Source organism: Lutra lutra, chromosome 3, assembly GCF_902655055.1.
Source record: "Lutra lutra chromosome 3, mLutLut1.2, whole genome shotgun sequence".
NCBI classification, from domain to species: Eukaryota; Metazoa; Chordata; class Mammalia; order Carnivora; family Mustelidae; genus Lutra; species Lutra lutra.
In genome coordinates, this window is record NC_062280.1 from 62,573,051 (window position 1) to 62,586,827 (window position 13,777).

The 13,777-nt window shown below is 38.1% G+C and overlaps 1 protein-coding gene across 4 annotated transcripts in view; it reads right to left on the bottom strand.

Annotated features, from left to right (window-relative positions):
• The window catches only part of SLC38A11 (solute carrier family 38 member 11), a 52,149-nt gene extending 39,088 nt beyond the window's left edge, over positions 1–13,061 (bottom strand). For 3 of the 4 annotated variants that reach the window (XM_047721449.1, XM_047721447.1, XM_047721446.1), the window contains exons 1-5: positions 12,621–12,788; positions 12,020–12,137; positions 9,495–9,569; positions 4,414–4,548; positions 3,192–3,257 (exon numbers count right to left, since the gene is read on the bottom strand). In XM_047721449.1, the coding sequence (XP_047577405.1) occupies positions 3,192–3,257; positions 4,414–4,548; positions 9,495–9,569; positions 12,020–12,137; positions 12,621–12,659 (433 nt within the window). In that variant the 5' untranslated portion in view covers positions 12,660–12,788. Of the gene's footprint in view, positions 1–3,191; positions 3,258–4,413; positions 4,549–9,494; positions 9,570–12,019; positions 12,138–12,620; positions 12,789–13,001 lie in introns of those variants that run through there. The other variant, XM_047721450.1, reaches the window with a different exon arrangement.
• Positions 13,062–13,777: the final 716 nt, after the last annotated feature.

Below are 13,777 nucleotides of genomic sequence, written 5' to 3' on the forward strand. Positions count from 1 at the left end.
AGTAGACAGAAGCAAAATAGGGAAGCCATCGGGAAGCTCTGCTGAAAGCAGTATACACTGCAGAGTCTTGGCTGTCCCAATGAGTACATAATTGTGTATTGTTGGGGAGGCGGTTTGTACCTGTATGTGCACATGCACCTATCATAAAATACAAGCAAAAGTTGTAAACATAAAATAAGACAAACTTCCAAGGATTTATATATTTTTAAGGCTGTGCTAATCACAGTGTTAAGTATATATGGCTATATAGCTATTCCAAGGAAGATACCACTGCTTACATTTTTTAGCTCCTATTGAATTCCTTCAAAGAAGGAATATCATTATGTTTGGGAAATGTCCCCAGTGGTACCAAGTCTTTGTTCATTTATTTCTGCAAAGTCTAAAGTCTACAGAATAAGCAAGTGAATGTGGTTAAAAAAAAAAAAAAAAAAAAGAGGGGCGCTGGGGTAGGCTCAGGTCATGATCCCAGGGTCTTGGGATCGAGCCCTGCATCGGGCTCTCTGCTCAGCAGGGAGCCTGCTTCCCTTCCTCTCTCTCTGCCTGCCTCTGCTTACTTGTGATCTCTGTCTGTCAAATAAATAAATAAATAAATAAATCTATCTTAAAAAAAAAACGATAAAAAAGAAAGAAACTTATTACTGGGAAAAGTAAGTGAGACTAATTTTCTCATATGGTTAATAACCTCACTTACAGGGACGTTTCCAGATACAATTTCAAAGTGGTGTAAATGTGACATGCTTATATATATAGTGTAATAAAATAATCATGAATATTTGCTTAACTCAGATATAACTAAACAATCATCATAAAGTTGTGAATCAAAACACTAAAACAGGAAGTTCAAGTTCCAGAAACCTTGAACTCAACTATTTACATATTTCTGGTGAGCATAATTTGAATTAAATTACTTGCCTATTTGTTTCTGTTTACCCTTTCAAATCATTTGCTTTACCAATATGTTTGGTAGAAAATATAGATTTCCTTCACTAAGAAAATTCTTAGTCCTAGAAAAGCACTGAAATAGAATGCTATGAATAGCAGAGAGGAGCCTAGTAACAAAGGATTTCTATTACCATAAAGGACATTTTTAAATAAGGATCTAATGGTGAGATCTATTATTTATCCTGATCTTCTAACAAATAATACACCTTAATAAGCATTTTAAATGAAGATAAAGTGATAACAAGATTTTTCTAAATTAATATATGCTCCTTTGAAAGACCAAGACGACAAAGGAAATAAAAATCTCATGAATCGTGTAATTAAAAGATAATCACAGTTTACATGTGAATATATTTTTTCTTGTTTTTTCCTTAGTTGGTTATGAAAATAGAAAATTTACATAATTAGGTCAAATTTTATATATGACAGTATATTCTTTGCATTTTTCCTTAGCATTCTATCTACTCTCATGATCTCAGTTTATGAAAGCAAGATTTGTAGTTGGTGGCTAGAATGGAAGATGTTGCTAAGAGCTAACGGTGTTGGGACAGCCTACCACATGCCAAGTGCTGTGTGTATGACCTCTGTTGTTTCACACAATAATTCCATGAAGCAGGTGATACTCCATTATTCAGAGATGAAGAAACTAAAACTCAGAGAGGGCATTAACCTTCTTAAGGTCACACAGCAAGCAAGCAGTGGCTCTGTGACTGGATGCTCAAGTCTCCCTGATTTCCGTTTCCACTAAACTCTATGAAAGGAATAAGTACAATTTCTAGTTTTAGGTTTTGTTTTATTTTGGTTAGTTTGTCTCTAGAAGGAGTGATTCAGGACTAAGAGGAAAGGTGTTTTTACATCATTTTCAACTATGATAACAGCTGTAGAGTAGGTCACTATGAAATGAGGATTGTGTAGTGTGGTGAGAAGCTCTTCAAACAAAAAGACTCATGATCTTGGAATTATTCAAACTGCCATGATATGGTGAAAGGCTGAAGAGGGAATGGGGTTGTGCCACATGTTGAAAAGGTCTGCTTGAAATGTTCAAAATGGTTTTTCAGAATTATACCAAATAAAACAACCCAAATGTCCCTCCACTGGGGGACAGATAAACTGTTGTACATTCATATGATGGAATACTCCTCAGCAATTTAAAAAAAAAAAAAAAAGGAGCAAACTTCTGATACAATGCAGAACTTGGATTAATCTCAAATGCAATATACTAAGTGAAGGACGCCAGGCGTGAAAGGCTACGTGCTATATGATGCCATTTATTTGTCATTCTGGGAAAAGCAAAACCAGGGAGAGGAATCAGATCAGTGGCTGCCCGGAGCTGTAGATGAGAGAAGGTTTGTACAAAGGTTAATAAGGAAAATTTTGGAGCGTGGGTAAAGGAATTGTTCTGTATTTTGATTGTAGTTGTGGATATGTGACTATAAGCATTTGTTAAACTATATGTTACAGAATTAAACATTAAAAAGGGCTAATTTTGGGGCGCCTGGGTGGCTCAGTGGGTTAAGCCTCTGCCTTCAGCTCAGGTCATGATCTCAGGGTCCTGGGATCGAGCCCCTCATTGGGCTCTCTGCTCAGCGGGGAGCCTGCTTCCTCCTCTCTCTCTCTGCCTGCCTCTCTGCCTACTTGTGATCTCTCTCTGTCAAATAAACAAATAAAATCTTAAAAAAAAAAATAAAAAGGGCTAATTTTTACTATATTAAATTATATCTTAATACAAATAATGGAGAAAAAAGTCAGCTTGCTTATTTTAGAAGTGGCATAGTAAAAACAGTACATGAAAAACGTTACTACATAGAGTTGGTGATATATAGCATAAGATGAATTGTAATGATATCCTTTAAACAGCTAAATAAGAACTAAACTATCTATAAAAATAGATTAATGCTGAGGGATGCCTGGATGGCTCAGTTGGTTAAGCTGCTGCCTTCGGCTCAGGTCATGATCTCAGGGTCCTGGGATCAAGTCCCACATTGGGCTCTTTGTTCATCGGGGAGCCTGCTTCTCTCTCTGCCTCTGCCTGCTGCTCTGCCTGCTTGTGTTCTCCCTCTCTCTCTCTCTGACAAATACATAAGTAAATAAAATCTTTAAAAAAATACATTAATGCTTTAGGATCAGAATGGATCATGGATATTGCTAGATACTTGAAGTCATCCAACTCTTCCACTTGTATTTTGGTTGTAAATTATTATGAACCACATTAACTATGAATAACACATAAAATAAGTACATGGACTTACCTCCTGGAATTCTTTGGAAGACTTTGCTCAAAGTATCTCCAGTTATTATGTTGTAACTTATCATAGCTAAAAACATAATTAAAACAATACAGTCACCAAGAAGCCAGCATATATTTCATCATGAATATTTTGATTTTTTTTTTTTTTGCATTTAACACTTTATTTTTTTCCCCAAGTTTTTATTTAAATTCCAGTTAGTTAACATACAGTGTAATATTAATTTCAGGTGTAGAATTTAGTGATTCATCACTTACAACACCTGGTGCCCATCACAAGTGCCCTCCTTAATACCCTTAAGCTATTTTGAAAGTAATCAGTTACTCCCAAATATTGGCATAATCCTACCTCTTTCAAATATATATTGTGAGTATAAATATGTCTAATTTCAAAAATAGTCAACAAATATATGGGAGAATATCAATTTATGTTACAAAAACATCTTCACTTCATGAATTCTTTCCAGAACAACTTTAAGTAACAGTGAGTTTCTGTAGTCATTTAAAATGTGATTTTTGTTGGGACACCTGGGTGGCTCAGTTGGTTAAGCGGCTGCCTTTGGCTCAGGTCATGATCCCAGCGTCCTGGGATCGAGTCCCACATCGGGCTCCTTGCTGGGCAGGGAGCCTGCTTCTCCCTCTGCCTCTGCCTGCCTCTCTGTCTGCCTGTGCTCGCTCTCTCTCTCTCTCCCTCTATCCCTGACAAATAAATAAATAAATAAAATCTTTAAAAAAAAAAATGTGATTTTTGTTATTAAAGTTCAGTTTCCACATATGTTTTCAGGAATACACACGTTGCTCTAAGTGAGGAACAATAATAGAAAACTGTGAAGGCTCCCAAATATTCACTCATTTGAAAAAGTCAGATTTTGGGGAAATACATTCTTAGCCTTCCGTGGAGACATAAGGAGCTAATGGTTTGACCAATAGCTTCTGTATTACTGATTTTAAAAAATGATGTCAATTTGGTCGTTGGTGAATGTTAACAATTTATGTAAGAAGTGCTAGGGGACATGTCCACCATTACAGTGCAGATTTAAACTACAAGTTGGCCTTGCACATGCCTTCCACAAACCCTTAGGTTTTCAAAAAAAAACATATTTCAGCTTCGGAAGAAATCTATAATTTTACCCATTCACTTTTAATCTCCTATTAAAACTACCTTCTTCAGAAATAGTTATATGTTTATGAAAGAGTTACACTTTCCATTTTCACATTCAACTTACCAATAAAAGGATAAAAAAACTGAAGAACAGAGAGGAGGAGATATCCTGGAAAGCCGAAGGTTTTATTGACCAAAGATTGGTAAGTGTCTGTTCCAGAGAGGGCCCCTCCTTTTATCAGTAAAACAAGGGAAAAGTCTGTGGCAAAAAGAGCCATTAAACAAACGTCAGACTACATTTAATACAAAAGTTTTTTGTGTTTTGACTTAAAGAAAGAAACTTTGAAGAGTTCAGTTTAATGCTACAGTCAGTTGGCTTGGCAAGGCTTACTTTCCTTTCATAAAACATTACCTTTCATGAAACAGTAGTGTTTCCAGTTATATATTTTTCAGTTGAGTTGCAAATACACTTAACATATCTGTGCAATGACCTGGACAGAAGAGGGTATGCAGACTTGAGTCAAAGCATCAGGTTTTACTTTCCCAACCCAGCTAGTGTAACAACTATTAACAGGCTGCAGCTCAGCTGTCCAAGCAGCAGAATGTAGGTAATCAAATATATCATAAACGTTCAATGTGTGAAAACCGAGAATGAAAAATGATGTAAGCATTCAGAAAAAAAATAGATTGAGGAGAATCAGATCATTTGTTTTATAATGAAGTACTACTAGTAGCTCCCTTTTATAGCTATGGTTAAGAGAATGACACTTAAGTTGTACTGGGTACACAGCTATGCACAGGGTGTGATTCTTGTTTTTTCTTTTCTCTTGCTCATGCTTCCATCACCGTTGATTTTTTTTTATCCTTTAAATAATTTGGAAATCCATTAAAATACAAAGAAGAAAAGAGAAATCATTACAATGTGTTTTCCACCTTGATTCCCTCCCAAATCATTGAATTGTCTTTCAACAAATTCACCAATGAGCTCCAAGTTGATAAATCAAATTGACACCTCCTAAATCTTAATCTAATTTGCTACCTCGGTAGCACTTTTTTTTTTTTTCCTGTTTACTATTCTCCTCTTCCTCGATCACCTTCCCTTGTCTTTGTGACATCACTTTCTCTTGGATTTCCTCCTACATTTTCTAACAATCATATAGTTTTTCATTGGTTTCTTTTACTCTGTTGAAAACCTGGATTCTTGGACTTTTTTCTCACTCTTCAAATGTCCTACTATGATCTTATTCATGCCTGCAGCTTTAATTTTCACACAGATGTTATTAATTCCTCAAACTTCATCTTCAACCCAGACTCCTCCCAAACTCCAAATTTCTATATCTAGCTATCTAACGAACATTTATCTTGGAGATCTCATAGATATCTCAAATTCAAATGTCTGAATTCTAATTTATATATTTGTTCTGGAACCTGCTTCTCCATCTTATTTCTCCAAACTGTGAACAGTACCAACAGAAATTTGAGTATCACCCTAGACTTCTCATTACCCATTACCTGCTACCTTCTTTTGGTCACCAAATTCATTAACAATTGCATCATAGATTATTCAATGATATCCCCTCATTTCTAATCTCTACTCTATTTTAGGGTTTTTATCATTTCTCGCCTAGATTACTGTGAAAACGCCTATTCTCTCATCCACCAATGTGGCCTCCCTTCAAAACACTTCTAACATTCCCACCCTACCAAGATTTTCTTGACATCCCTCTTCTACCAGATGCATCTGACCATACCATAATAGATCTGACCTTGTCTTCTGCTTAAAATCCTCCAGGGAAATCCTCTAATACTTTCAGATAAAATAATCCTTTTCATGGGGCAGAGAAAATTATTTATTAGTTATGTGATCTTGGTGAAAAATTTGACTTTCTTGAGTCTCTTCTGTAAAGTAAAACCATACACCAAACCTTGAAAAGTCTGTGAATATTATGATGTATCTGTCTACCACAATGCCTGGCATGTTATGGAGGATAAAGAATGAGAACTGGTGTTACTTTTGGCTATTTTCAATAGGCTGCATCTGGTGGTGGAGAAAGCACCATATCTGGAGTCTGAAAATAATAACGAGAAGAACCACAAAAATACTAGCAAATACTTTTACAACACTTTTTGCGTGCCAAGCTTTTTTCTAAATTCTTTATACATATTAACTTGTTTAAGCTTCACAACAACTCTAAGTAGGTGCAATTATTACCTCCCATTCCCCCCTTTAATAGATGGGAAAAGTGAGGCACAGAAGGCTAAGCAAATTGCTGAACTTCACAGGGCTAGAAAGGAAGAGCTGGGACTCAGATCCTGGTAGTCTGGCTCCAAAATCCATGCACTTAATCAAAATTTCAACTCTGTTGCTAGTAACTGGTGACTCTGGGCAAGTCATTTCAACCTGCTAAAGTCTCAGTTTCCTTCTCCACTAAAGTAGAACACGAACACCTAGTTCATGAAGTCAGAAGGATTAGATACAGTGGCTGCATTATGCTCAGCATCAAGCTAGTCCTCACGATGTGGTAATGATTATCATTACATGGGAGCCTTCATAAATGCCTCTGCAAGCCTCTAACTTCCTCCCTCTCCACTCACAAACATCAACCCTATGCTTAAGCAGATGGAATCACTCACACAGTTCTCTTACGCATCTCCACATTTCCATCTCCTCAGAGTGCCCTTCCATTTTCTTTGCTCGGTAATAAACAGTGAGTGGAGGTGCCTCCTTGTCCCCAAAACATACTTGCTTCTTTGAGACTGGGTTAAATGCCAATAGCTCTATCATTTCGCACATATCAGTATGTACGTTTGGACAATAAAAATTATTACACTCTAACCAACAAATATGAAAATCATAAATTAAAAGAAACATTTGTTGTAAATAATTTGTTCTTAATTTGTTCTTATTCCATAACATTTCACAAACATGAAAATAGGCCTTAGAAAAATTAACTGCTGAGCTGAACATATCTCATTAGATACTTAAAAAGACAAAATAATAATTATAGAGAAAAACCACTGTGTAATTAAAGTGTCAATTTAAAGAAAGATTTAATATTATACCTTACTTGTAGATTTTCCTCTTGAAAGCCTAATTAAGAAATAAAATGAATCATAGTCTATGCATTTTATTGCTTCTGTGTGGTCATCCTTTATTCATCAAAATCATTTAAAGATTTTGATCCTGCAACTGAACTAACAAGAGTAACTAATTTCTACTGATTAATAAATTTGCAATATATAACTTTTCAAAGGGCTGCTCACAGTCATTGCTGCAAGTATATGCATAGCATTAGTTGAGAAAGTTATTCACATTATGATTTATTTGTGTATAATGTGACTTAATTCACCTCAAGTATTTAATTCTTAGGTGATACACATTTAAAATTTTTTTTTCCTACAGTTTACAGTGTGTGCAAATGTTTACTATGTACTTAAATAAGCCATGGTTATTATGCCCAGGTGGAAATTAATTATCTGTCAGTACTGACTGACTGGGAAACAGGAAATTAAAAATGACAAGGGTAATCCTTGAGTGGGATTTTTTAGTGTGGTGAATGCTCTTGTGAATGGAGTGCAGTTTTTAAACACCAACAACCCTGAATAAGCAGTGTTAGAGGTCCCAAGTCACTACGTTATGGATGTTAAGTGACAAAGTAAGAGCTGTAGAGGCTCAAAGTAGTTTAGGTTTAGGGAGAACAGGAGGTGGGAAGAAAGGAGGGAGGAAGGCAGTCCAGTGCTTTGGCAACTCAGACTTTGGTATCTATAGCATGCTTTATTCTCTCTTCCTCAGCCTGAGGGGGAAAAAATGGCAGAGTTACAGGCTGGCCTTCAAAACCTGAGATTTTATGAGGACATGGCATCTCCATCAGGGTCTCTGGAAGCAGAGCTGAGTCAGAAATTCGTGGGATGCGGGACTTTGAGGAAAGCTCTTCAAGAGAACGGGAGTGACAGGTTAGGGCTGGAGAAACAGTTCGGCATGGAGGTTGTCTCTGATGGAGAGTGGCTGCACCTGCAACACGCATTGGTCTCTTGGGGCGCAGGTGTGCCTGTGTGTGCGCACGCGTGCGCACAGCTTTTATGTTCCTAATAGACAGTCATTAGCTGAAGGCTGTGGGGAAATGGTGGCTGGGGATTGTAACTTCACAGGAAGCTGGTGCCATCAAGAGCCAGGTCAACACTGAAAAAACAAGGCTGGGGTGTTTTGCATTCCCCGGTAAAAGGGCACCTAAGTGACCGCACATAGTGGCCACCGTAAAAAGAACCACTGCAGGTGGTATCTGTTTGTGATCACTGCCTTTTCTACAGTAATTCTTTTTTTTTTTTTTTAAAGATTTTATTTATTTATTTGACAGACAGAGATCACAAGTAGGCAGAGAGGCAGGCAGAGAGAGAGGAAGGGAAGCAGGCTCCCCACTGAGCAGAGAGCCCGATGCGGGACTCGATCCCAGGACCCTGAGATCATGACCTGAGCCGAAGGCAGAGGCTTAACCCACTGAGCCACCCAGGCGCCCACAGTAATTCTAGGGTAGAGGAAGGACCCTGTGGTTGTCATGAGGTGCGCTGGTGGCATGACAGGGCAGGGATGAGAACAGCAGAAAGAGGAGGTGACTACGAGTTGTAAAGCCTGCACTCAGATGGAGGAATGGCAAAACATGAGTGTGAACGAACAGGTTACACGGGAAGAGGGAAGCAGAAGTGATACAGAAGCACCTTATTGCTTAAAGACAGTGGCAGGCAGAGAGGCTGGGCAGGCACAGGAGAGGTGGGGAGTGGGTGGTGAACCCTGCTGGCTGAGCACCAGGCCTTTCAGTTGTACCTGCACCAAAATTGCTAGAAAATGTTGCTCATTCATGTACACTTGCTTAAGGTTTTTGTGGGAAAGGAAGGCCTGGTTGTCTACAATTTCAAAGCAGTCTCTTTCAGCATTAATCAGCCTTTAAAATGGCTCCCCCGTCTACCACTCTATGCATAAAGTGAAAAAGGCACATGAAAAGGATTTAGGCTTGGTAATATATAATGCTTTTCTAATCTGTTCAGAGGATTAGCAGGAAGAGCAAATCTTCTCAGCTGTAAATGTCTGAATTCTTTAGAGTTATTTGATGCACTTCTTAATTAGGAAATTCAATTATTGTGTGTGTGTGTGTGTGTAATCATCATTGCATAATTTAAGTTGCAAGAAAAAGCAATTATGTAGTATTTTACCTGTAACATATGAAACCCCGAATAAAAGTAGTATTCCCAGAGGAAAACCAGCTTGCTTCATTGAATAAGGCAATCCTGGAAAAATATAAAACGCCCCACCCATCACATTAATAAAACATATAGAAATATAGAAGCCTCCCCCCAATTCCTGTATATAACAGGCTAAGTAAATTGACATTTTATAGGACATGGTTGTAAACAGTGCATATAGCTACTCAAATTAAATGTTAGCATATTAATGTTATTTCAGAAGAAAATGCAAGCTACGGACAGGTCAAGAGAGCAAGTTCTTAAGGTGATGGAATAAGAATAAGAAAGGAGCAAATGAAAAACAGAAGCCAGTTCACACAAATAATGTTCACTTCAGGCTCAGGAGGGAATATAAACTTGAATATACAGAAAGTAATGAACTAAAGCTTTCCTTACACACTAGCTGGGAAAGCAGAAATAAGAGCACGAAAGGATTATGGGATGTAAGGAAAGACTGACTCCAGAATCAAAGTGGGTAACCAGGAGAGAAAAATGAGAAGGCAAAAGTATTTTTTATTATTTAATAATTTTTAATTTTTTTTTTACTATTTATATATTTTAAAAAAAAGATTTATTTATTCATTTGAGAGAGAGAGAGAGAGAGAGAGCAAGAACAGGAGTAGGAGTAAGATCAGAGGGAGAGGGAGAAGCAGACTCCCCGCTGAGGAGGGTGCCCCACTCTGGGCTCCATCCCAGGACCCTAGGATCAGGACCTGAGCCAAAGGCAGATGTTTAATGGACTGAGCCACCTGGGCATAGCAAAAGTGTTTTTAATAAATCTGAAGGGGTATATGAAAGTATTTCTTATGAATTTCTTTTGGAAACGGTCAATTTTAGATTATGGGCAATAAAATATTTAACATAAAACATATTTAAAATATATCCACCCAGAACTTTTATTCTCTGGAAAATTTTCCCTTAAAAATCTGCTGAACAGGGGCGCCTGGGTGGCTCAGTGGGTTAAAGCCTCTGCCTTCAGCTCAGGTCATGATCCCAGTGTCCTGGGGTCGAGCCCCGCATCCAGCTCTCTGCTCAACAGGGAGCCTGCTTTCCTCACTCTGTCTCTGCCTGCCTCTCTGCCTACTTGTTATCTCTGTCTGTCAAGTGGATAAATAAAATCTTAAAAAAAAAAATCTGCTGAACATAATTAAGAGATATTTTTTAATGTTGCTGACATGAATCAGCTTAAACTTCAGGAATTAACTCTGGAATTCTGCCAGGTAGAGCTGTCTACAACTCCCTAATCCATAGGGATAGAATTTCAAACAAATCTTTGCCCCTACTTGATTACTTTGCCTCACGTACCTCTATTTTATGTGCCATTAAAAAGAATGTCTGCATATGGAAGCAGGTAATACCAAGAAACACATCAGCTTGCAAAAGGTGAAAAAAGTAACTCAATTCAGGTAAATGTTCAGTGATGACTGTAATTAAAATGTTAAAACTTTACCGGAAAAAGTAGTGTTCTTAATGCATATTGCAGGATTTTGTTTTGTCCTTGCTTTTTCTTAAATTGGATTTTTCAAATAAAAGAAAGAATAATTAGGGGTGCCTGGGTGGCTCAGTTGGTTAAGTGTCTGCCTTCAGCTTAGGTCATGATCCAGGGGTCCTGGGATGGAGCCCTGCATCAGGCTCCCTGCTCAGAGGGGAGCCTGCTTCTCCCATTCCCGCTGCCTCCACCACTTGTGCACACACTCTCTCTCTAATAAATAATTAAAATCTTAAAAAAAGATAAATCAGCACTGAAAAAATAATTGCCTTAATTACTATAATGCAACACACTTTATTTTGTCAGAATTTTCCTCTTGGTTCAAACTGGGAAAATATGAGCTGCTCATTTCTTTCATGCCCGTTGTCTACAATGAATAATCTACTGATTATTTGGCTCCTTTGATAAATAAAATAATCTATGCATTTTCATTTAACCAATATCTACTTATTGATTAAGTGATACTTAAAATTAATATATCATTATAAGTTTGTACTTTAAAATTAAAACTGTATAGATAGGTAAGGAAGTACTGTTATGTATTTAATTTTCACAAGACTGTTGTTTTCACATTAAACTTATGTACCTTCAATACTTCCAAATATCTGGAGATTTACACTCTAGAAGGTCACAGAAAGGTGGTTTAAGTAATGGTAGATATTTCAGGAAAAGGGAAAAAGTATATTAGGTAGTATTATCAATTGACCATATAGCCCATAAAAATAAATTTGGCATATCCCATATGCAGTTCCACCTTAATCTACCACATACGAAGGATGCTCTCAAATGAGGAAAAAGTCTGAATCACAGTCCCATCTCAGCATAAAAGACGTTGGTATGATTCACATAGTTACATTGGGAAAAAAGGAAGGTTTTTATGGGAAAAATTACCAACTTTATTATTTAAGATTTTTTTCCTTAAAAATAATCAATGCTAGTAACATGGTAAGCATTTTAAATTTCGTCTTTTCACTTAAAATTCAAAACAAAACAAAACAAGACTTACCTATTATACCAGATCCTATAATCGAGTTGACAACATTAAAAACAGCTGTGAACTGGTGATAAGTTTTCCCTTTGTGCTTCTGTTCAGAAACGAGGGTTTCTCTGTCATCTAGATTGCTCTAAATATATAAGATGGCAATTAAATATTCACTAAGTCAAAAAATTAGAAAAGTGTCAGACAAATACGCAATGCAGGACACCCACACGATATTAGTAGTAATAATTAGTAATGTCAGTAACTATAAGAACATAATGACTAAGAGTAACAGGTAATTCAACAGAGCATTGTAGACAAACTCCATTCTAAAATGTCCCAATTACAGCTGCGCCAAGTTCAAGGACTGCCGCACGGAATCCCAGAATACAGGATCTGTTTAGGGAGTCAATGATGCGATTTTGTGAAATTAAAGGGGTTATATTGAAAAGTGCCTGTCGAGAAAAAAAAAAAAAAAAAAAAAAAAGATGGAGGCAAAACTTTTTCTCCTGGAGAACTTTCTGCGGTGCTAAACCAAGACCCCGGTGAAGTCAGCGGCTCTCTATTGCAGGCTGAATGAAATTGGAAAAGACCTGGCTTCAGAAGCTGCCCCACGTCCCGGCTTTACCTGCGGCGGGATGACGGGCCCCTGCGCCTGGTAGCCCATGGCCGCTACAGAGTCCTCAGCACGTGGAAGGCTTGAGGGCCTCGGTAGCCTAGTCAAGCCTGCCCATCCTCCTCGGCGACCTCCTCCAGCTGGAGCTCGCGCGCACGCGCGCACGCGACGGGAGAGGGGAGCGAGCGGTCCGGCCGTCGCCCCTGGCCCCACCTCCTCGGCTCCCCCGGCGCGCGGGCTGCAGCTCAGAGCTCCCTCGGCTGCAGCAGCAGCCCGGAGCGCTTTCTTCCGGGAGCTTGCCCAGCCAATGCACCTTCCTAATACGAGGGGATGCTACAGGATGTTTCTGATGTGGGCAGCCCTCTTTCCCTGCACCCTCCTTTTCCACCCTACCTCCAGTTGGAAAGTACAGTGTGTTCCGCCCCACGCTGCCTTGCTCAGATTGTGAAAAGAGTTACGGTGCCTTCATTTGAGTCCATTCCACAGTTAGCAGCTTTTTGGCTGGAGACTGACGTCCAGGTAAGAACGAAGTAGTACCTCTGCTCCAGTGGAGCATCGTTTCTTACTTAATACCACCTCCTCCTACTCCCTACACATCTTCTGCATCAGAGATGGTAGATGAACATGTAGGACTTTTATTTTAAATGTAAAACAACCAACCAAACAAAAACTTTTCTAGAGTTTTAGCTAAGTTGATTACTAAGCATGCTTCGGTTAAACGTTTCCTGATGACTTTTCAGAAAAGGAGACTTAAGAGTGGAAAAAGAGATGGATCGCTGATTGGATTCAGGTAGTGAATCTTAAAAGCAGGTAGGAGGGAAGTGTAAGGGGGATGGGAAAAGGAAAGCACTTAGAGTATCTGAGGTAGAAAGAATCTTCAGTGATCACCTATACACCCTTGTATGACAGATGAGGAAACTGGCCCAGGGAATATTCAATCACAAAGGGAATACATAGAGAAAGGTTTCAAGGACAGTAAGAGTGGTAATATAATACCCTATTTACCAAATACTTATTAAAGAAGTTCTTTAAATTATGAAACATTTAAAAAACATGAAAAAAGCTAAAGAGAATTATAAAATATGCTCTATATCAAATTAACAAATGTTAACATTAAAAGAAAGATTTTATTTATTTCAGAGAGAGAGAACATGGTGGGTACAGGTAGA